This window comes from Saccopteryx leptura, chromosome 3 (genome assembly GCF_036850995.1).
Source record: "Saccopteryx leptura isolate mSacLep1 chromosome 3, mSacLep1_pri_phased_curated, whole genome shotgun sequence".
NCBI classification, from domain to species: Eukaryota; Metazoa; Chordata; class Mammalia; order Chiroptera; family Emballonuridae; genus Saccopteryx; species Saccopteryx leptura.
In genome coordinates, this window is record NC_089505.1 from 245,877,343 (window position 1) to 245,899,630 (window position 22,288).

General features: G+C 51.4%; 1 protein-coding gene across 16 annotated transcripts in view; it reads right to left on the minus strand.

Moving 5' to 3' along the window:
- The window catches only part of DYSF (dysferlin), a 226,753-nt gene that overhangs the window by 116,753 nt on the left and 87,712 nt on the right, over nucleotides 1-22,288 (minus strand). For 8 of the 16 annotated variants that reach the window (XM_066378031.1, XM_066378025.1, XM_066378022.1 and 5 more), the window contains 7 exons: nucleotides 19,002-19,084; nucleotides 11,165-11,206; nucleotides 9,505-9,620; nucleotides 8,894-9,007; nucleotides 7,081-7,258; nucleotides 6,342-6,466; nucleotides 4,381-4,487 (listed from right to left, as the gene is read on the minus strand). In XM_066378031.1, coding sequence (XP_066234128.1) covers nucleotides 4,381-4,487; nucleotides 6,342-6,466; nucleotides 7,081-7,258; nucleotides 8,894-9,007; nucleotides 9,505-9,620; nucleotides 11,165-11,206; nucleotides 19,002-19,084 — 765 coding nt within the window. The remainder of the gene's footprint in view (nucleotides 1-4,380; nucleotides 4,488-6,341; nucleotides 6,467-7,080; nucleotides 7,259-8,893; nucleotides 9,008-9,504; nucleotides 9,621-11,164; nucleotides 11,207-19,001; nucleotides 19,085-22,288) is intronic. The other 8 variants (XM_066378029.1, XM_066378027.1, XM_066378020.1 and 5 more) reach the window with 1 other exon arrangement.

The window sequence follows — 22,288 nt, forward strand, 5'->3', positions numbered from 1 at the left end:
AGCCCTTGACTCCCAAACAGGACATCAGTCAAACCCGCTCCGCCAGCTCTGCTCCCACCACTTGCAGCCCCCCCAGCTCATACTCCCCTCCCTGCAGCGTCTCGACTCCGGCTCCCGGCTGATTTATTTTTCTGCCAATTTCCCCGAGCTATGCAGAACCAATTACCGCCGGAGCGCAGCGGCACCGCCGCCGCCAGATACACCACTCTGGCAGGCCCTCGGCGCACTACATTTTTCCTGTTATTTTTTTTAATTGAATTTTTAGGGTGGGGGGAGCAGTACGCAAACTCCATCTCAGGAAACTTAAGCCCCGGGACCTGTCTCAGGTCACGTACTGCACACCCTGTAGTAATATAATATTTACTGCCCCGAGGGTGCCGCGGATGGGGCTGCCCCAGGCCAGGAGAGGAGCCGCCTCCATCCCCAGCCGGCTCGCACTGGCGGAGGGGCATGCTCGTGGGGAAAGGGGGGCCCGGGCCAGAGTCCTGGCTGCAGCCTGCCTGGAGAGGAGGCCTGAGTGGGCCTGAGGGCGGGGGCAGGAGGGTCTGGAGTGGGATACGGAGAGCTCAGCCAACCAGAGTGATTTATGCTCCAGCCACGGTCGGGAGTGGGGAGGGGCTGCCATACAGACCACCAGAGGGAGATTTTCACAGAGGCCACCAGCCCAGCCAAGACTCCTCGAGAAACAGCCCCGACCCGTGACTGCCACCAACAAGACTTCACGGACCTTTTCTGCCCCCAGAAAAGTACAAGGCACGGGGTATGGAAAGAAAGGGAGATCCGGAAGAGGCTGGGTGACACTGTACCCCCAGCCCACAGCAGGGCAGCTGCCTGCCAACCCTGGCTGACTTGAGAGTGGTGGACAGGCCCAGCACAGGCTGGTGACGGAGCTGGGCTGCTCACAAAATTGCTGCCTGTACCTTCTGTGAGCAGTGCCTTTACCAGGGACAGCACCAGGAGGGGCAGTGTCCAGCCAGAAAGATGAACTGGCCTCAGATCATTCGTTTCACTCCTCATGAGCACAGCTCTGCCGGTCCTTCCTGAGGGCTGAGTCCAGCCCTACCTTCAGGGAGTCCTGACTGAGCAGCCTCAGAGTCAGGAGTACTTCCTGGAGGAAGTGGCCCCTAGCTGCATTTGTCAGGGCCAGCAACAGATAGGCCAAAAACAAATCAGGAAGGGTGTTCCAACAGAAAGAGTAGTATACGCTCAAGACGAAGCCTCAGGCAGGAGGAAACGTGCAGGGTGGCTCTGAAGGGGCAGGGGTGGGACTGCTGGGGTCCGTGAGGCAGGAAGTAGGGACAGAGAGGCCTGTCCACAAGGATAAGAGCTGGGACTTTTCCTAACTGGAAGACACCACAGGTCTGAAATGGAGGTGGCAGGCACAGTTTTAGGAAGATCACAGAGAATGAACTGGAAGTGACAGCAGGACGTCCAGGTGGAGATGTGTGTGGTCGAGCCTAGAGAGGAGAGGGCTGGGCTGGAAGAACAGAGTGGACACCACTGGCCGTGGGGGGAGAGGGACGCCCAGGGAGATGAGGCAGGAAGAAGGTCTGGTGGAACAGAGGACACTCGTGCTGGAGGCATGGGCAGGGGCTGGCTGAGGACCGGTCAACACGGCAAGCTGGCTTGGAAACGCCACACCTGGCTGCCCCACCTGAGAGCCGTGATGATGCTCAGAGGCTGCCTCCTGCTGTGGCCCCAGGGCTGTTGGTGGCCCCGGCAGTGCCCGAAGGAATCGCTTTTTTTTTTTTCTTTTTTCTTTTTGTATCTTTCTGAAGCTGGAAACGGGGAGGCAGTCAGACAGACTCCCGCATGCGCCTGACAGGGATCCACCCGGCATGCCCACCAGGGGGCAATGCTCTGTCCATCTGGGCATTGCTCTGTTGCAACCAGGGCCATTCTAGCACCTGAGGCAGAGGCCACAGAGCCATCCTCAGCACCTGGGCCAACTTTGCTCCAATGGAGCCTTGGCTGCAGGAGGGGAAGAGAGAGACAGAGAGGAAGGAGAGGGGGAGGGGTGGAGAAGCAGATGGGCACATCTCCTGTGTGCCCTGGCTGGGAATCAAACCCAGGACTCCTGCACACCAGGCCGATGCTATACCACTGAGCCAACCAGCCAGGGCAGGAATCACTTCTGATGACTGGCATTCCTTCCCGAAGAGCTATTTGTGCATTCCCCAGAGGATGAGCACCTCCTCCAAAGCTCCTGACTCGAAACTAGTGCCCCCCCCAGAAGACCCGAGGCCCCCTTTCATTCTGAGAAGGCTGACTTAAAGGGGCCAGGCTTTAGCAGAAGCGTTTTTAGCCAAATCCTCCCAAGAACCCTGAGAGGGCAGTAACGGCAACCCAGGACTTGGGTCCCACTCATCTCAGATGTTTCAGGCACCTCAGACCTGCCGAGGTCATGACGTGTGTCATGAGCAGAGAGCTCTGGTCCACCCTCTGTACCCCAACTGCCAGGCCAATGGGATACAGCCAGTCACTCTGAGGCCCTCGCCATCCATGTGTGCCCCTCAGCTTCACTCTGTCCTCTGACCTCCAAATCACAGATGGACATCCCACAGGCGCCTCCCACTCCACGTGGCCAGCCCCAAACTCCTCATCTTCCCCAAGGCTGCTGTTCTGCTGACCTCTACAGGAATGGCCCTGCATCTACCCAGCTGCTGTGGCCAGAGCCAGGGGGTCGTTCTTGACCATCCTTGGGCCCCCGCACCCAGGCCACCATCAGTCCTGTCCATTAAAGAGCAGTACAGCACCAAGGGGGTTGGCCACTTACTAGGGTTATGAATCTGGGCAAATTAGTTAACCTCTCCATGTCTTGGTTTCCTCATCTGTGTAAAATTCTCGGAACAGCTCCTAGCACAGAATGTACTCATTCTGAGGCTGTTGTCATCCTAATGCCTCCTGAACGGTCCACGCTGCCCTCTGCTTCCCTCGGCCCCCACCCTTCCCAGTGTCCCTCCTTAGGAGATGCCCTGCCCAGTCTTCCCCCACCCCCAGCCCACCCCTGGAACTGCAGCCAGAGTGAGCATCTGAACCACAGATGGTCCCAGGGCTGAGTTTACCTTAGCAGAACCCTGAGGCCTGTCCCATCTGGGTCTGAGTATCCCTGGTGATCACCCTCTCTCGGAAGCAGCAGACACTGCAGGCTTCTCAGCTTTTGCCTGGGTGATCCTCTCTCCAAAGGCTGACTCTTAGTCCTTCTCTTTTGGAATCCTCATCGGGCATCTTCTCCCCCAGGAAGCATCCCGAATTAGATCTGAGTTACATGCACCTGCTCTGGGCTCCTCCAGCACATGCCTCCAACCCCCAACACACTTGACTTTATTTGCTCACTTTTGCATGAGTCACATGAGGGCTAAAGCTCTCATTTGGGGAATGAGTGAAAGACCGGTCTGCAATTCCACCACTGGTAGGGGATGAGGGGGGCGGTTCTTTGGGGAAATGCCTGGTCTGGTAAACACATACTTCCCAACTGAGGTACAAAGGACTAGAAGGACACTGCACCAGGCGGGATGGTGACCCAGTCTCATACCTTCAACAGGGGTGGACTGATAGAAGTTAGAAGGGGACATAGAACACATTTGCATATGTTCACACTTAACTCCATGGAAAGTAGAAAGACAACTCTATTCAGTCCATTTAACAGCTGAGAGAACTGAGGTCCAGAGAAGTGAAGCTGCCCAAAGCTGCAGAGCTGATCAATGGGACAAGAACCTAAGTCTCCTGACATTGCTTCTTCTTAATAATGATCATAGCTACCATGTATTGAACACTTCCTAAGAGCCAGGCACGTTGTTCATGTGATATGACAAATCAGTGATTCTCAATGTTGGGCTAAAGATGAGGAAACCAAGGTTCAAAGCAGGTGGGTAGTGGTCCCCAAATCCCCCGCAGCAAAGGAGATGCTGAGCTGTACCTGTCTGCTTCTCAGAGTCCCTGTTCTCCATCAACCAAGGCCCCTTTTTCCTGACAATCAGCTATGTCAGTAGAAGGCTAAGCAGAAACCATGGTCCCTGACATGGCCTTGGGGGAAGGAGGAATGCAGGGACCGGTCCTCCCCCCCCACCACCAGCTCCTCCTGCAGATTCCATCAGGGAAATAAGAGGTCGGGGATCAGAGACACAATGCTCCCCATTCAGGTGAGCCGGGCGGCCCAGAGCCCACAGCTGCCGCTGCTGCAGGGAGATTTATGACCTGCTCTAAATGTCACCTTTGCAACTCCCCGCACTGGCTCCGCCACCTTTGGACTCAGCACGGGCTGGACTGCTGGCCAGGCATGGCTGGGGAGACGTGCCATTGCTCACCGCCACACACGAACACTACCAGGGAAAGGGCCTCGTGGAGTCAGGAGCGTGGGCGTGGGGGCCGGCAGCCTACCTGCAGTCTGCAATGAGCTCATCCATCAGCTGAGCCACCAGGGCGTCCACATCCTCCGTGCGGCACTGCGCCTTCAGGCCCAGGTGGACCTGCTCCAGGCCGGCTTCCTGGGGAACAGGCAGGCAAGAGTCGGAATGGTGACTGCCGGACAGAAGGTACACAGTGGACCCCAGCCCCAGGCCTGTCTCCACAGCCAGCCCTGAACATTCCAGGGCCTCCCACACCAAACTGATTCAAATTCTGAAGCCCAGGGCTCCAAATGTGGCCACACAGAGGTCAGGTGTTGTGTGGAGGCTTTGACAACAGGAGTGGATCTCGCTCCTCACAGGCCCCTTGAAGCCAGGTCTGCCATCTCACAGGGGACATCTGAGCCCCTCTGGTTACTGCCTAGGAGGCTCTCTCCTTCCCAAACGCTCCCCCAGCCAGGCTCAGGCCATGGCTTCCTCCTTTTAGGAGCATCAGAAACCCTCAGTAACAGAGTCCCTGCCTCTACAGAGCCCCAGGACCGGGCCCTGCCAGGGGTTCAGCTGCTGTCCTCCACGGAGCACTTCTCCAGCCATTGTCATGGTCCTCGGCCCTGAGCTGGGAGGCAGAGACCTCCCCCACAACAGCCATCAGGCCAAGGACTGCCCTCTGTCCCCCGCGCCCCGCCCCACCCACTGCCTCCCTCGGGCTGCCAGTGGGGGGACAGGCCCTGGAAAGAACAGAGTTCCCACCCTCAAGGACCATCCTATGAGAGAATGGCTGATCCAGAGGTCGGAGTCTGAACTTGAAAGGAATCGACTCCAGATTCTCCTGCACCTCGTAGTTTGTCAGTCTCAGGGAGGGTGTGGACACCACGGCCCTCGGCCGGCGCCTGTACCCTCTCCCAGCCACCCAACACCCCAGACTTCCCCTTCCTCGCCCGCCTTCCCTTCTCACTGTGCGCATCTCTCACCCGCAGACAGGCCCGAGCTTCTCTAACCCCTTCCATCCACACGCTGCTCCTCACTTGCTCCAGCAGCATGGCCACACCAGCCTCCTCCACGTTCCCACAGGCACGTGCCTGTGGGTGAGCCTCCACCCATGCACAAACAGAAACGGCCTGGGGCCACTGCCAGGAGCACCAGCTCCCTGCCCTTGACCTCTACACTTCTGCCTACTTTGATTTCCCTCCACTCTCTCTGGCCAAGCACCAGGCCTGCTGCTCCCAGCCTCCACAGGCAAACCCTTGGTCACAGGAAAAACCAGGGCTCACCACCTGACCTCTCTCCGAATCTCCCAATTCCCAGCCACCAGGCTCACTCCTCCGAACCCTCCGTCCTGCCCCATCCAAAGGACCACCAGGTCCTTTAGCCCAAGTCCTATGGTTTCCCAGGGCATCTCCTTCCAGTCCTCAGCACTCTGCCCTGGGCCACTGTGGTGGTGCCGGGCTGGGCTCCTGCCTCCTCAGCTCTGAGACGCCCTCCTGACGCTCCTCAGCACTCTCCCTCCTCTGGTCCCTTCTCCTCCTGGTACTCCTGGACCCATGGGAGCACCACCTGAACTTAAGCTCAGGACTTCTGTATGGGTGAGCCTCGGCTCTCCTTGACTAAGCTGACTCCCTGGAGGCAGGTCAGCTCCTTGTTCATATCTAACTTCTATCTAGAAGTTTCCAGCACAAGTCCTTCCATGTGGTGAAAGTCCAAGGCCTTCAAGACAAGAATGAATGAATGGGTCGGGGCTCCATCCTGGTGCTCATCGCCTGGTTCCCCTCCACCCTTCCTCTGCGCTGTCTTCTCCATCAGACCACGGCTTCCCCAGACAGTTCTCACTCCCTCTCCTCTCTCCCCAGGATGCAGGACAGGACCAGAGGCCTGGCGCTGTTAGGACCACAGGGGACCTCAGATGCCATGAAGGGCACCCACGGGGCCAGTCTGAAGACACACCGTGTGGGAGTGCAGGCCCAGGCTGTGTGCATGTGGAGGGCTGCTTCCACTCACCAGGCGGTCAGCAATCCTCAGCAGCTGGTTCTGAGCCTCAATCCTGTGGCTGATGTCCTCCCAGTAAGATGACAGCACCACCACAGGCTTCACGTTGCCCCAGGGTAAGTAGTAATAGTGACACCCTGGAAGGACACAGAGGGCCTGGTGCTGAGCCAGGGGTGGAAGGCGGGCGGGAAGGGGACAGAGGGGACAGATGGATTCAGGCACCTGCTCCCTCTTCCCACTAAGAACTCCCTCAGACACATTCCTGGGGCCAGTATTCCTTAGTGTCCAGACCAGTGATTTTCAATTGCCAGTCCACCAGAAATTTCATGCCAGTCGGAGAAAGAGTTAACCACCCTGATGTTGACAACCACAGGTCTAGACAAGGCACTGAATTAGCTGCTGCTCTTGTGCAGGCTCCTAACACGTCAAAACAGAGGGAAGGCTGCTGGGAAACGTGCATTCTCCACAATCTCTACGCCAAACCCCATGGCGCCTGTGTGATACCTGATCACCGTAGGTCAGAATCAAAGCCAACTACAGCCAGTTTCGGGAGACCAACCTGTCGGTCCTGGCAGCAGGGACCCCTGGGAGGTAAGAGGGGAGGGAGCACAGCAGGGAGCCCCTCCCAGCAGGTTTGCCCAGGCCAAGCCCACCAGGGGACCTCTGGCAACTTCAAATGGGAAGCAGGACTTAGGGTCCGGCCCCTCTCCATGGTCTGGGCTCCATCCAGGCACGCGGCCTCTGGCCTCACCATCAAAGACCGCCCGGCTGTACTGGGTGGTGGAGGCCAACGGCAGGCAGGTCGTATCGAACTTGTTGCCATAGTTCCCGATGCTGACCTCGAACTGAATGGCATCATCGACATCCTGGAGCATGGATGCTGAGTAGAAGGCAGCGAAGAGAGAATATTTGCGCCTCCGGAGGTACTTCTGGAAACAGAGAGGGCGGCCAGAGAGTCACAGGGAGGAGGAAGGGAGACACCGGGGTGGAGAGGGGTCACATGTCTGGCAGGCCTTGGCTGTGACCGTCGCCCAGTAAATCCTGGCTGGACAGATGGGTGGCAAATGGTCCAGCTAAGCAACAGCGCCCAGATTTGGTTACTAACTGAGAAAACTCATTCCAGGCCTGTGTGCTTGGCCACGTTCCTCTAATAAGGTCTGCGCCTCCAAGGCCATGCTGCTCCTTAATCCAAACCAGCAGCCATGGCACCACCACCCCAAGAAGCCTGGGCTTCTGCATGCGCTGGTCGGAAGGGGCCAAGGCTATAACCACTAGGCCCCTGCCCGGAGCTCCCACCCACCCACTCAGGGCCTCCCCATGGCAGCCCTGCAGGGCCCACAGATGGCCACGCGCTTGGGACGAAGGAATCTCATTTCCCCCTCTGGGCAGCAGGCAGGGGCTGAGGCCATGGGCAGCGCCCGTCACAAGAACCAAGAAGACTTAAGGATCCCCTTCATGGAAAGCAGAAAGGAGTTACCGAACCAGGTTTTTGGATGATGTAAATCAGGGGTCCCCAAACTTTTTACACAGGGGGCCAGTTCACTGTCCCTCAGACCGTTGGAGGGCCGAACTATAAAAAAAACTATGAACAAATCCCTATGCACACTGTACATATCATGTTTTAAAGTAAAAAAAAAACAAAACGGGAACAAATACAATATTTAAAATAAAGAACAAGTAAATTTAAATCAACAAACTGACCAGTATTTCAATGGGAACTATGCTCCTCTCACTGACCACCAATGAAAGAGGTGCCCCTTCCAGAAGTGCAGCGGGCCAGATAAATGGCCCCAGGGGGCCGCATGAGGCCCGCGGGCCATAGTTTGGGGACCCCTGATGTAAATAGTAGTAACAGCTAACTGGTTGGGTGCTTACTGCGTATGAGTATGAATTAATTTAACCCTCACAACAATCTTATGAGGTAAGTATGATTATCACCCCCACTTTATAGGTAAGGAAACCAACACAGCTGGTAAGTGGTCGAGGCAGGACCAAAACGAGCGCCTTCTGACAGCAGAGCCCGGAAGTCTGAACCACTCTGCAGCCTCCACGCAGCTGCTCGCCTACTTGTTGTTTGATACATCTGAGCCTCGGTTTCCTCATCTGTACAATGGAGTTATTAACGGTAGCCATCTCGTGGGCACTGGGAGGACTCAGTGACATGGGAATGTCACTAGCACAGCACCTGACACATGGTGAGTGCTTAATAAGTGTTAGTTATTCTTACATTATTGTTATAAAATAGCATCTCAGACTGTATTGAGCTCTAGACTTAAAATATACTGCTCATAAAAATTAGGAGATTTTCAAAATGAATATGAAGTGATAAAATATCCCCTAGTTTTTGTGAGCAGTAGCCTTTATTTATCCTTTTTGAGTATCTGAACATTCCTCGGGGAGGCAGGGGAGTTACGTGGTTACTCCCACTTCCCAGCTGAGGCACTGAGGCCCAGAAAGGCGATGGGACGTGAGTGTGGATGGAGCTAAGCCCTCCTCCACCGTGACACCTCGAGGCCAGCCCCGCTCGGCCACCACTGTCATGCCTCAGGGAGCCATGCCCTCACCTCCACCCGGAGAATGTCGTCTGCAGGGAGGTCCTCCACCTTCTGCTCACTGTGCTCCACCAGCTTGGTCTCCAGGGAGAGCAGGACCCGGCCTCGGTAGGCCACACCTTCCCCCTGGGAGGGAAGGTTGGATCACTGGGAGCAGGGGTGATGGAGAGGAGGAGAAGGAGAGGGACCTGATCCGGCCCTGAGGTTGCTATTTCCCTGAGCCACCCCCATCACTCTGCCAGTAAGGAAACGATGCCCAGGGAGTTCGGGTGACAGGCTAAGCCGCCGCAATGGTCAGTACCAGACTCTGACCCAGCCAGAGGAGACAGAGAACCTGAGACAGATGGGGGTGCCCTGGGCCCCTCAGGGGACAGGAAAGTAGGGGATCACGCTGGCCCTGAAGGAGAGGCCAAAGGGAGAGGAGTGGGAGGGAGGCGGGAGGGAGGGGCCAGGACGGGCCTGGCAGAGGGCTCTCTGAGGAGGTGGCTGCCCGTCCCGGGGCCCGTTCAAGCCGTGTCAGGCCCCTGCAGTCCAGGCGGGCCCCAGATATTGCCCAGGCCAGGCTGGAAGGCCCCTCCCATAGGCCTGGAGATCAAGGGAAAGGGAGCGTCTGGCTGGCTCACCTTGCCAGTGTTGAGCTCTGCATAAGGGTCCGGGAAGCCGGTGAACTCCCTGGGACTGCCGTAGAGGTTGACATAGCAGGGCCCAAAGGTGGGCAGGAAGCCCAGACGGTCGTCCACTGGGGAACACAGGCAGGGTCAGAGGAGCTGGCCCAGGCAGCTTTTAGTGCTCAGCCCAGCCGCCTTCAGCCTGAGCCCGTCCCTGGGCCTCAGTGCCCTGCACAGGGGAGGGCACAGCCTCATACATGTATAAAGCAATGACGCTGATGATGGCTCCCATTGTCCCCCATAAGTCCTTTTAGTCCTCACCACAATACCAACATGTGGAGATTTTTTATTATTTCTGTGATTTCACTCTATAGATGAGGAAACTGAAGCTCAGGGATGCAAAGGAACTCATGACTCATATGTGGCGTGACCCCAGATCACCTCAAAGTCTGGACACTAAGCCAGCACATAAAGCTGGGGCCAGGCTGCTCCCCTGTCCCACCCCTCTCAGATCACACCCCATCCTGCATCCCCTCTCCAACCCGCAGATGAGTGTGGAGAGACACAAAAGCAGCCCCAGAACATCTCTCAGGGTACCAGGGAGGGGGTCCAGGTAGGTGTCCCCCCACAAGGCAAGCCCTGGGCACATGTCTCCCCACCCCTGCAACAGACCACCTAATAGCCTTGACTCGAGCTAGAACCTCTCCCCCTCCCTGCATTGTCCAAAGAACAGTCTTTCAGTGGAGCAGGTTGGAGGAGAGTCAGAAGAATTATACTAAAGGTCAGAGAATATCTCTTCACAGCATTCTTTTTAGGGGCCCTCTTTTGTTAATGTCATTATTTTCCAGCTGACAGCCAAGTTTCCCAGGAGGGGACTCCACTGGCCGTTTTCTGAGAACCCTGGGGGTGGGAGGTGCGAGGGGTGCAGGGGAGAGGGGAGACAGGAGCTATCTGGGAAGATCCAATCCACACAAGCAGGGCAGGGCAGGGTGAGCACAAAATAAACGGCCTCGGCCAGGAAATGCTTGAGCCAGACTCGAGGACATAAGCTGTGAATGCTGAGCCCCTGGTGAGGGGGCAGGGTGGGGGCAGGGACAGGGCTTGAGAAATAAGAAACTCTCCAAGTAACAGCATGCCTCCCTCAGAGCCAGGGGCCACCCTGTGTCCATCGCCACCCTCCCTCCAGTCCGCAACACAGGCAGGGCTGCGGCATTTGAGACAGAGGTGGGAAGCCCAGGCAGATGGAACATGAGCATTGTTAATGGTTTGTAACAATCATCTCAATTACAATTTACCTTGTAAATTTCAACTTCAAGAGTTTTCAGCTCACCCTGTTCTTCTTCTGGTCCTCAAGATGTCCCTTGCCCCACCAAGGACACCCACGCAGGCCCCTCCCCTTCCCTGCCTGAGACGGTGGACTCCTCTGAGCATTAGCTGGAGCCCAGCAGCTTTAGGAAGGGGTCTGGGGAGTGGGAGGGCATGGCCTTTAAAGCATTCTGAGCAATTTGCATATTCAACCAATACTGAGAGGCATAGTCAGAGGTAAGCTAGGGGACCGTGGTGGGGAATCTCAGACCCCCCTTAGGCAAATCAAAAATGCCCAGCAACCAACACCCTCTTCCCTCCAGCAGAATCCCCAGGCCCACCCCCTCCTCATTGTCCCCAAAGCACGTACTGTCAGAGGCTGGAGGAGGCTTGACCACACCTGCAGGCTCCTCTGAAGCGTAAAGAAATGGAAAAGGGGTTAGGATGGGCATGGCTGGAAGGAGGTCTGGTTACGTGAACAGGCATGTGGATGGAGAGCTGGCAGACAGACAGAGGGAAAGACAGCTCCCGTGTGGGAAACAGATGTGGCCTGAATCCTTATTCCCAGCCCAGCTGTGAATTTATCACCAACTAAGTCATCACTGAGCCACCCAGCCAAACACAGCCCCCAGTGCCATGGTGAGCCCTCCGGCCCTCCACATTGGTGTCTGCCTGCACATTTGTGTGTTCTGTTTGCCAATTGAAAATTGGACCCAAAACTTGACTCAATACATTCAAGAACTAACCCAGAAAAAAAAAATGTGCTTTTCCATATTATAGCCAGAAAAGTGAGGGAAACAAAGTACAGACACAAAGAAAGGGTGGGGGAAGCACGAAAGGGCCAGAGCTAGGCAGCCAGGCACACCCAGCACTCCACCCAACAGGCAGGTTGACACTCGGGACCCAGCTCCCGGAGAGGTGGCATTTCAAGGCACAACATCTCCATCTAGTGGCAATTTCTAGTATTGCCACTGAGGGCACTTGCATTTTCACAACAGTGAGCACTGGGACCTGGCTTCTGGCACCTGCATCTTCCAGTGAAACCCAGAGACAGATGCTGTCCACTAGCTGAAGGTTCTACACACATAGGTATGTCCCTAAATGCTGTTAATGTCTATTAAGAGAATCAAGGAAGGAGATTCTCTGGCACACTTTCAGGCTCTTGGACTCCATTCCTCACTTCCAGGCGGTTATAAGATGCCCCCAAAAGAGTAGGTACTTCTCAAGTCCCCTTCCACACTCCAATATTCCCCATCTCCTCCTCCAACCAGCTAAGTGTAACTAAGTCTGGTGTCATGACCAAGCCTGGAGACATGGTTGGTGAAATTTCTGATTATTGTCATTCATTGGTCAGCCTTACCTATTGGTCTCCTTTTAAAAAAAACGTCTCTGACTATTTTCCCATAGCTACATGACTGCAGCTAAGAGCCAAGCGTTCATTCAGGAAAACACTGTGAAAGGAGAATGAGCAAAGACAGAGAAAGAGAGTGAAGAAGAAAAAGCAGGGGAACTTGGAAGTCTGGGTGTGAGGACAGGGTTGACCAGCTGAGCACAGATGGCAGCAAGGAAGGTGATGCCCAGCTTCAGGGGGCCTGAGGCCCTGGGACTCAGGCCTCAGCTAGGAACATGGCCTGGCAGAAGTCAGCTGTAGAAACCAGAATTCAGGGCCATTTTTATATCCATAGGCATAGACTCTCATCAGTGGGGGAGCCAGGCCTCTCTGGTCAAGGGCAAGCTTTCAGCAACAGCAAGAGAACTGACCTGGACCCAGCTACAACACCAAGGACAGCAGTGGCCGGGGCCCACCAAGAGCACACAGATTCCATTTTAAGCATTTCTTAAATTATTACAAAGAGGCCTAGCCAGTTATCTCAGGCTAATGAAGCCAAGGTGATAAATCTGACACCACCACCACCACCCCATGTGCTTGCTGCAGAGACAAACTCGCCTTCCCACCTACAAGCTGACTGGATCCTTGCTGCAAACAGGTGCCCAGCCTAGACACAACTGTCCCCTAAACCCACCAGCCATCTGACCAACACTTGTCTCTGGTGACCAGGAAGACCAAGAGAGTGGCTGCAGATTAGCCTACTTACTAACAGTACCTCTCATTATTCCCTTCATTCATTCTTTTTTTCCAGCAGATGTAACCAGGCACAGTGCTGGGCACCTTGTAAGACATAGCCCTGCGGACAACTTAGGCCAATGATTCTTAATTTAGGGACAGGGTCCTAGGTCTCCAGGTGCTGAGGATCACCCCAGGTTCTTTCCCTCATGTCTGCAGACAGCTCATAAAGTCATGGTCAGAGTGACCAGTGAAGGCACCCAAGACAATGCTTCTATTTAGTCCTTATACCCTTCTGCCAAAACACAAGTGTTTTGGCGTGTTTTCCTTTAGCCCAAGGAAGCCCCAAAACACAGATGAATACTCCCAGTTTTGTGGCCTGAGCAGCCCAGCCCAACTCTCTCACCTGGGGGAAGCCAGGGGAGACCAAGAGCAGGCCCTCCCAGCCCAACGAACACCACATCACAGCTCCCAGACAGTCCTGGGGGACAGCCGTGTCTCCAGGAGAGGCCGAGGCGGTTACCTGCGGCCAGCCTGCCTGCTCCCTCTGCCTCTCGGCACACCTCCCACACCCACGCTCTGGCTGCCTGACACCAGCCTGCGCCAGGCCAGGCGGGAGGAGAAACCGAGAACTGCTGGGAAATCATTATCACCTACGTTCCAAAGACAAAAGGAAACTAACTTCAGATTTCTTCGCCGTGGGAAAACTGTAGGACACAAGCGTGTAGCATGACTTTCATATGTATAAAATTATAGAAGAACCTATGTAGGTGTACGGGCTTCGTGTGCCCATTACCGTTCGAAACAACTGCAGCTTCTAAGGAAAGCAGTCCCTTTTAGAAAACAACATTCTTACTGAATGCTTTGGAACACCGGGTCCAAGGAACACTTAAGTGTGCCCAGGCAAACTTGTGGGCAGAAGTGCTTAAGAGGCTAGTGTTAGCTCCTGTCCTCATTGGAAATAAACAAGAACACAAAAACTCCTGGTTGGACCAAATAATCTGGTGAAATACAGAGAAAGAACCCGTTTTCACAGTTCGATTTAGTCTGGGTTTTGAGAGCAGTGACAAAATAGTGTCATGCATTGCCGTGCTAAAACACCGCAACGTGAAGAAAAAGGACAAAGAGCTGAACTGAAATGTGCAGTGATGTGTTCTGAGGTGGCCTCGGGACACGTGGGAGGAGGTCCGCAGGGAGCAGGCAAGCGCTCACCTCAGGGCCCCAGAAAGGGACGCCTCTGAGTGGGATGGGAAGGGTCATCCCGGCAGCCATGCAGAACGGCTCCAGTTTGAACAGTAAGTTTAACTCATCTATTGTTACAGAGATCAGGCTATTTCACCGCACATTTAAAACTGGTTAACTGGTTGCAGGAAGATTCTCATTTAGTCCCAAAACAATCCGTGGGAGACGGCGGTCGGCTTTTGAATGTCTCCCTGAACCGCACTGGGCTGCCCATGGCTTGAGCGCCATCTAGTGGCGGAATAAACATCTTTCTCAACATTCCCATTAAAATACTCATAACCCTGAAAAAAGATCAAGGCTATTATCACCACCAGAAGGAAGACTGATGGGGGGATCAGGGATCTAAACTCTCACTCAGGTGGCTGATGGCAGGCACAGCTGTAGCCTGATGAAACCGTAACTGTCGGAAAAACAGTCAGAAGGTCAATTTGTCTCTCCCCCAGGGTCTGTCCCTGGTAGGGATTCAGAGACAGAGACGAGACCACACAGGTCAGGAAACTGGAAAAGAGGTTTCTTCCATATTAGGAGTTTCGGTCTGTGGCAGGGGTCAGAATACCCACTCCCCACCCCACCCTTACCATGCACTCACTGCCTCCCTACCTCCAATCTTCCTACAACCAATTCTCAGAAATTGTCTGAACAGCATTAGAAAAGGGGGTCCACATCCTAGGACAGCAGTTCCCACAGTGGGGGGGGGGGTGGGGGGCTGGGACAGGAGGAGCCCTGATAGCAGTGCCTTCTGGGAGGCAGTGTTTATGTATTCCACTAATTACGAGGCTCAACAATGAAATCAGAATGGCAGACAGTAGCTAAATGTTAAAGTTGACAGAGGCCACCTGGGAATTCATTATACAATCCTTTACTTTTATGAGTGCTTGAATTTTCTATAATTAAAAGTTCTTTTTTTTTTTTTTACATTTCAGAGAACTTAGAAGAAGGGCAACTTCAAGAGCACGAAGTGGAGTCTTCCAGAAACTGGGCATATTAACCTGTCTGGGTAAAGATCTTGACATGATGGATGGACAGAGACCTATGACCCCGTCTGTAGAAAGACAGCAATACTGAACAGATCTCATTAGAGAGTAGAAGGGGGAGGAGGAATAACAGAGTGCCAACCAGGGAGACAGCATCTGTAAGATTCAGGAGAGCATTCACCTGAAATTCTCAGGAAGACATTTTGAATCCTCAATAGACTACAAGAAGACATAGCTTTTGTGGAACAAAGCAAAACTTTTGGGAGAGAACAGATAAGAGGGAAAAGAAAATACTCAAAGGAATGATAGAGGAAAAGGAAGGCATGACAAGAAACTAAAAATGTGATAGTCAATTTTAAACCACAAGGAAAGTCATAAAAAGCAAAATTAACACTGGGAAAAAAAATCAGAATTAATACAGGGAAAAAAATCAATGATGCAGAAAGCCAATAATAATGACACTAAACACAACACCTTGCTTTAGGATTTATTGTGTACCAGATGCTCTAAGAACTTTATAATTACAATCTCACTGGATCCTTATAACAAACTTTTCTGCCAAGACTGGTAAGAGGAGCCTGGAGCAACTCACTCAGCTACCAAGAAGTAGAACTGGAGCCTAAGCTTCCCGGTTCTGGAACTCCAGCTCTTCCCCCCACCCCCACCCCCCACCCACTGTCAGCCGCAGTGTTGTAACATTAGAAGAAATGATTCCTCAACTCAGATCTAAGAATTCACCGTGTCTCAGGAAAAAATTCAATAAAGAGTCCTGCATCTAGATAGATCAAAGTAGTTTTTTCAACTACCATAAAAATAAAAAGATACATTCCTATAAGCAGCATCTAGTTAGAAAATATAGACTATCCATAAAGGAATCAAACCAGACTGTTCTCTGAAAGCACACCAAAATAAATTCAAAGTAGATGAAATGTTTAGATGTAAAGAAGAAAAGTAAAAAATGGAATTAAATATAACCTTGGGGTTTGCTGAAGGCCAAAAGCATGATACCTGGGACGGAAACCATACTTACATTATTTAAATAAGAAATACTGAAAATAAACACAAGAAGTTAACTAGAAAGCTGAAATAGAAAACAACAAGATAAGTTTAAAGAGAGTTAAAGAAAAGAGTAAAAAAGATGAGAGAATTAAAAACTAGAAAAAATATTAGAATTGATAAATAAATCCAAAAACTGATTCCTTGAAATATTCAATAAAGTACTAGGGGGAAAAGAACTTCTAACAAGACTAATTATGTGAAGAAGAAAAAAAAGAAAACTCGAACACATATCAATAGCAATAAAAAAGGAGAAAACGTCACAAATAGAGAATTGTTTTAAGTATTGATCTGCACAACACCATGTAATTAGAAAACCTCAATGTAATAAATGCTTTTCTAGGAAAATAATACAAATTATCAAAACTGATTATAGCCTGATTAACGATGGTGTAGTGAATAGAGTGTTGACCTGGGACACTGAGGTCCCAGGTTCAAATCCCTGAGGTCTCTGGCTTCAGTGTGGGTTCATCGGCTCTAGTACAGGCTCACCAGCTTGAGCACTGGGTTGCCGGCTTGAGTGTGGGATCATCAATATGATCCCATGGTTGCTGGCTTGAGCCCAAAAAGTCGTTGACTTAACCAAGGTGTCACTGGCTCAGCTGAAGGCTCCCCCACACCGGTCAAGGCATGTATGAGAAGCAATCAATGAACAACTAAAGTGCCACAACTACAAGTTAATGCTTCTCATCTCTCTCCCTTCCTCTCTCTCTCTCTCTCAAAAAAAAAAAAAAAAAATCCTGACTCTAGTAAAACTAACAAACTGAAAATACTAATGATCCCTGGAGAAACTTAAAAGTTTCTAGTATTACATTCACTCAAAAAGGTCACCCAGCCCATATGGTTTTATGGGTGAATTATTTCAAACACTCAAAAGACTATATTCTTATGTTATATAAACTGTTCCAGACATTAGAAAAGACTTTAAATCTTTCCAATTAATTTTGCAGAGCCAACATAATCTAGATACCAAAACCTAATAATAAGCACACATACCAATTAAAGCTAATAGAAAATCAAGAAACAAGCCCAAGAATACATTTAGTAATTTAGTAAGGGATAAAAGTAGTATTTCCAAATATGCAGAATAGATTATTCAATATATAGTGTTGGTATCACTAAAGAACAATTCTGAAAAAAAGCAAGGTTAGATTCTTGCCTTATGCACTAAAAAAAAAAATTAACAGATTTTGCAACATAAAAAAATTTAAATTTCTATCCATCAAAAACTATTAAGTGGTAAAATAAAACTGACAAAAAAATTATTCACCATATTTACAACAAGGAAAACTTAACATCTATACAATACAGAACTCTTACAAACAATGAGAAAGGTCCTAGCCAGTTGGCTCAGTGATAGAGCATCAGCCCAGCATGTGGAAGTCCCAGGTTTGATTCCCAGCCAGGGCACACAGGAGAAGCGCCCATCTGCTTTCCACCCTTCCCCCTCTCTTTTCTCTCTATCTCTCTCTTCCCCTCCCACAGCCAAGGCTCCATTGGAGCAAAGTTGGCCTTGGCGCTGAGGACAGCTCCATAGCCTCTGCCTCAGGCGCTGGAATGGTTCCGATTACAGCGAAGCAATGACCCAGATGGGCAGAGCATTGCTCCCTGGTGGGCATGCCGGGTGGATCCTGGTCGGGAGCATGCGGGAGTCTATCTGTCTGCCTCTCCCCCACTTCCCACGTCGGAAAAATACAAAAGCAAAAAAAAAAAAAAAATGAGAAAAAGACAGTCATATCATCAGATATATGTACATGAACATGAACAAGCAATTTACAACAGAACAGAATAAAGTATAGAAATATATATAATTATTAAAGTATTTTTAAATTTGCATTATCTCATCAGCTATCAATGAAATAAAATGAAAATCAAAGCAACAATGAAATTCATCCATCAAATTAAGAAAGTTCTGTTTTAATGTTATTATTCTTCTGTGTGTTGGTGAATGGGGCAGCAAAATAAGTTTATGTTAGTGATTAATTAGTCCAGTCTTTTTAAATTAAGGGCAGCGTTGACATATATCAAAAGCTTTAAAATGTTCAAATCCTTACAACACAACAATTCCACTTCTAGGCATTACTCCAAAAGGAAAATTGTGAACTAGTCAGCTACAAAAATATTCAATATAAAGTTAGTTGTTTATAATGTGGAAAAATTAGAAAATACCTAAACAATTCAACATCAGCTAGTTAACATGGATTATGGTACATTCATACATGGAACATGTGTATTCATTTAGAAGAATATTTAATAACATGAATAAACACCTATGTTGTATTTCCAGGTGACAGAAAGCAATTTTCAAAGCAATTGAAAAATGTTTTCAAAACAATGTTTTTTGTGCATGTAGGTATAGTGCATTCATATATACAAAAAGGTCCCAGAATATCAAGTTAGTACCTGTCTAGATACAAGGTAGGCTGGATAGAGGGTAGGTTTATGGGTAATTTCATAGGTAACTTTTATAATCTTCTTTCAGATTGTTCCTTTAAAGTTTATGAAATGGTCATGGACTATTTTTAACAGACCAATGAAAGTTATTTCAAAATAGACACGGCTAGAGCACAGTCGGCCCACGTAACAGCCCATGGACGGTGCCGCTGCCGCCCTCACTGCTCTCTGCAGGGGTGAACTGTCCTCTCTGTCCGTCCCACCGGCAGTGCAGCCACCCTCTGAGGTGTGGAGAATCCTAAACGTCCACAAGCCCATCTCTCTCACTGACCAAAGCCCTTCTTCCTAGGAAATGGGCAGCAAAGACCTTATAATCTTCCCCTTCCTGCAACCTCGCAAAACTGGAGGTATGAAAGGGAAGGGGGGGACGAGGGAGAGCACAGGGGACTGCAGGGCAGAACAGAGGGGGAACTCACCTTCTATTTCTCCTCCAGGAGCAGAGATTTTCGACATACTCAGGTAGGTAGTGGCCACAATGTCATTGTGGGTAAGGCGGTCCCTAGAAGAGGGGACAGAACGGATCTGAACAGGAAGGGCATTGAAGAGTACATCCCACCCAGAAGGAAATGGCCTTGGTTGTACATCATTAGGGGTCCCAGTTTTCACACTGGGTGTGTTACCGAGGCCTGGGAATCCCAGGGAAGAAGAGACCGGAAGTGTTGCTCAGGCCTCCTCAGGTGGAAACTGGTCCGTTTCAACAACAGTCAGCACCCATCATCAAGCCAACACTGGGCTGCCAGCCTGGCTGTCTTTGGGGACATTGCAGGTGAGAAGAAGGAGGCCAGAGGCAGGAGGCAGCGGGCTACTCAGGGAGCCAGACCCCCAGACCCAGGGAGGGCCAGGCTCTGGGAACTCAAGAAATATCCAGACCAAGGAAAAAGCCAAGTAACCAGGAAGACACTATCTCCAAGGCCATGGTCTTGAATTAGCCAACAATCATGCACTATTTATTTCTTTTTGTATCTGGCTTTTTATGTGACAAACACTCTTAGCGTCCTTTATCTCTCAGGATCCACCTAACTACCTTAAAAAACAGGTACTTTGGTTATCATCTCTGTTGCACACATGAGGAAACTGAGACTTAGAACCAGGAAGGTCCTTGTCCAAGGTCAGCCTGGACTAGAGCCAGAACTAGGCCTGGTGTGCTGTCTCCTGCTCTGGTGTGGCACGGCACAGAGTGCGCTGAGTGGTGTGGGAGCCTGTCGGGCTTCCCCCTCCCAACCACATAGTCACTGACTGGTGGACCCCTCAGTCAGCAATGCCCCGTGCAGGCCCACACCCGCCCTCTGATAGCAATATAAAGTAACAGCACCTCCTGAAGCCACACACTGTGCGCAAGCTATCACGTGACCTGGCTCATGTCAGCCCTATGAGGTAGGTACTACAATTTGTCTCAACTCCAGATGAGAAAGCTGTTTAGAAGGTTAAATAATTTGCATAGAAAGCAGGGCTTTGATTGCCACTCCCTTGTCAGGCTACACCAGGGTCTCTCAATCCAGTGATCTGGGTCCCCAAAGGCAATGACATTTTGGTGTTGGGGTGAGGGGTGTACAGAGAGGCCACAGCTGTTGCTCCGCATCCGACAGTGCGTAAGACAGTCTCCCACATGAAAGACATTTCTGACCCAAATGTCATCACGCTGAGGTTGAGAAACGCTGGGCTGAGCAAGACCTATCCCCTTCTGGAAGTTTCCTGGGTACATCTTTCCTCTTTTCGTAGAGCCTGAAGGCCCTCTCTCCCCGCTTCCCATATGTCGGCTCCGGGTGCTGATACGCCCAAGGCCCGTGGTGAAGGACACCTGGCAGGGTGGTGTTCATCCTCTTACATCCACACTGGCTCTCTGCTGCCTGCCCCGCCCTTCCTCTTGCTATTTCCCAGGGAAGTGATTAAGCTTCCATTTTAAATATTCCCATCAGGGCAGGGGCTATACAAGGAAAAATGAATTGTCGTCACAGATCTCTATCACTTTTCCTGGTAAATGATGCTCATCTGAATTGGAAAGTTAAAATCCCCTTAAACGTTTTACAGTGAGATCATCGACACCAGATAACGGACTGTGAGGACACCTTTCAACTGCCCCCGTGACCAACCCCTAGAAGAGGCAGTGCTTGGAGAGGAATGGGACTTCTGCCTCTGGTCTTACCTGAGTCTGCTAAGGAGAGAAAGAGAACGAAAAGGTTTTGTTTTCAGCTGAAGCGGAGGAGGGTAGTTTGGGGGGGGGGGTTGTTTTTTAACAAAAAAGAAATTCTTAAAGAAACAAATAGAAGATTAAGTTACAGAGAAACGGCCATATGGTCTAGATCATATTTCTAGGATTCAGGTAATAACACAAGTTTATCTGAATTTTCTCGGAAGAAAGCACTGTTCTGGATAGGACCTTGCAGCAGCGGAATGCTTTCTGGCCAACAGTTGGGTTTTGGGGCTTGGGGTTGCTTTTGGAAAATACAGCGAGTCTGAAAATAGACTCACAATAAAAATGCCACTTCAACCCAAACCAGAGATGCAACCACCAGATTCTGTAATGTGTTTGGATTGTACAGTATGCTGATGCCTTTGACACAGCTCACAGCGGCTCAGGCAAAGCTCGACCCCGCACACACGAGGCAACCACGCCAGTGTGCACGCATGCACACATGCGTCCACATGCACCGACACAGGCAGTGCTTGCCCCCAGTCAACAGCGCACACATGTGCGTGTGCACACACTGCGAGCTAAGATGAAGAGATCATCTGTGGACGTAAAGCCCGACTCCCCCAGACCGCTTCCCCGCGGAACATACCGGCGGTCAGGGCCCGAGAGGCCTCTCCCCCCGGCCCTCCTGGCTTCTCCCTTCCTCTCTAATTCTCACAAGCTGTTTTCTTTGGGCCTGGGGAACTGGCACTCACTTTAATGGCTCTGTGGCCTGGGGGTTTTCCCTAGTCTCTCATTATCCTCCTGGCTGGGGGTGCCCTGGGCCTGAGACCAAAGGACAACACACTGGGAACCCACAGCCAAGACTTTTTGGGGGCAGAGAAAGGACAACTCTCTCTCTCTCTCTCCCTCTCTCTCTCTCTCTCTCTCTCTCTCCCTCTCCCTCTCAAGCCTGGAGATCAGTGTGTGGACTCCTAAGTGCCCCTCAGGTGTGAGAAAGACCACAACACATCAGGAGGCAGCACAGCCCACAGGTTCAGAGTGTGAGCTCTCCCCAGGAAGCCTGGGCACTTCCCAGCTGCCACCTCCAGCAGATCGCTCAATTTTGCAAACCTTCCTCCTCATCTGTAACAAAGGAGTCAAGCTGAGAATCAGCTGAGACTGTGCACACAAACCGTTTGCTGGGCACAGAGCCTGGCCTGTCATAGGTGCTCAACAAGTGGTAGATATTAGTCCTTTCTTGAAAGGTCCGTGCGGTTATTGCCCCCAATTGTTGCAAGCCCACAGTGGCATCCCTGCCACTTTCCAGCCTGGAGACCTTTTCATCCCATTCGAATTACCCAGGGGCATCACAGCTTCCCGCTCCGCCTTCCCCACGCCCCACCTCCCAGAAGCTCTGCTCTTTCCAGCCTCCTTGCCTTTGCTTATGATCCCCTCTTTACTGGAATGCCCTTATCTTGTCCTTATCAAAATGCTACCCGCTCCAGGAAGACTTCCTGGCCCCTCCTTGCCTCAGAAATCTCGGGCTCCTGGAGCCCTCCCAGTCCCACCTGGCTGTCCTCCTATCTGCCT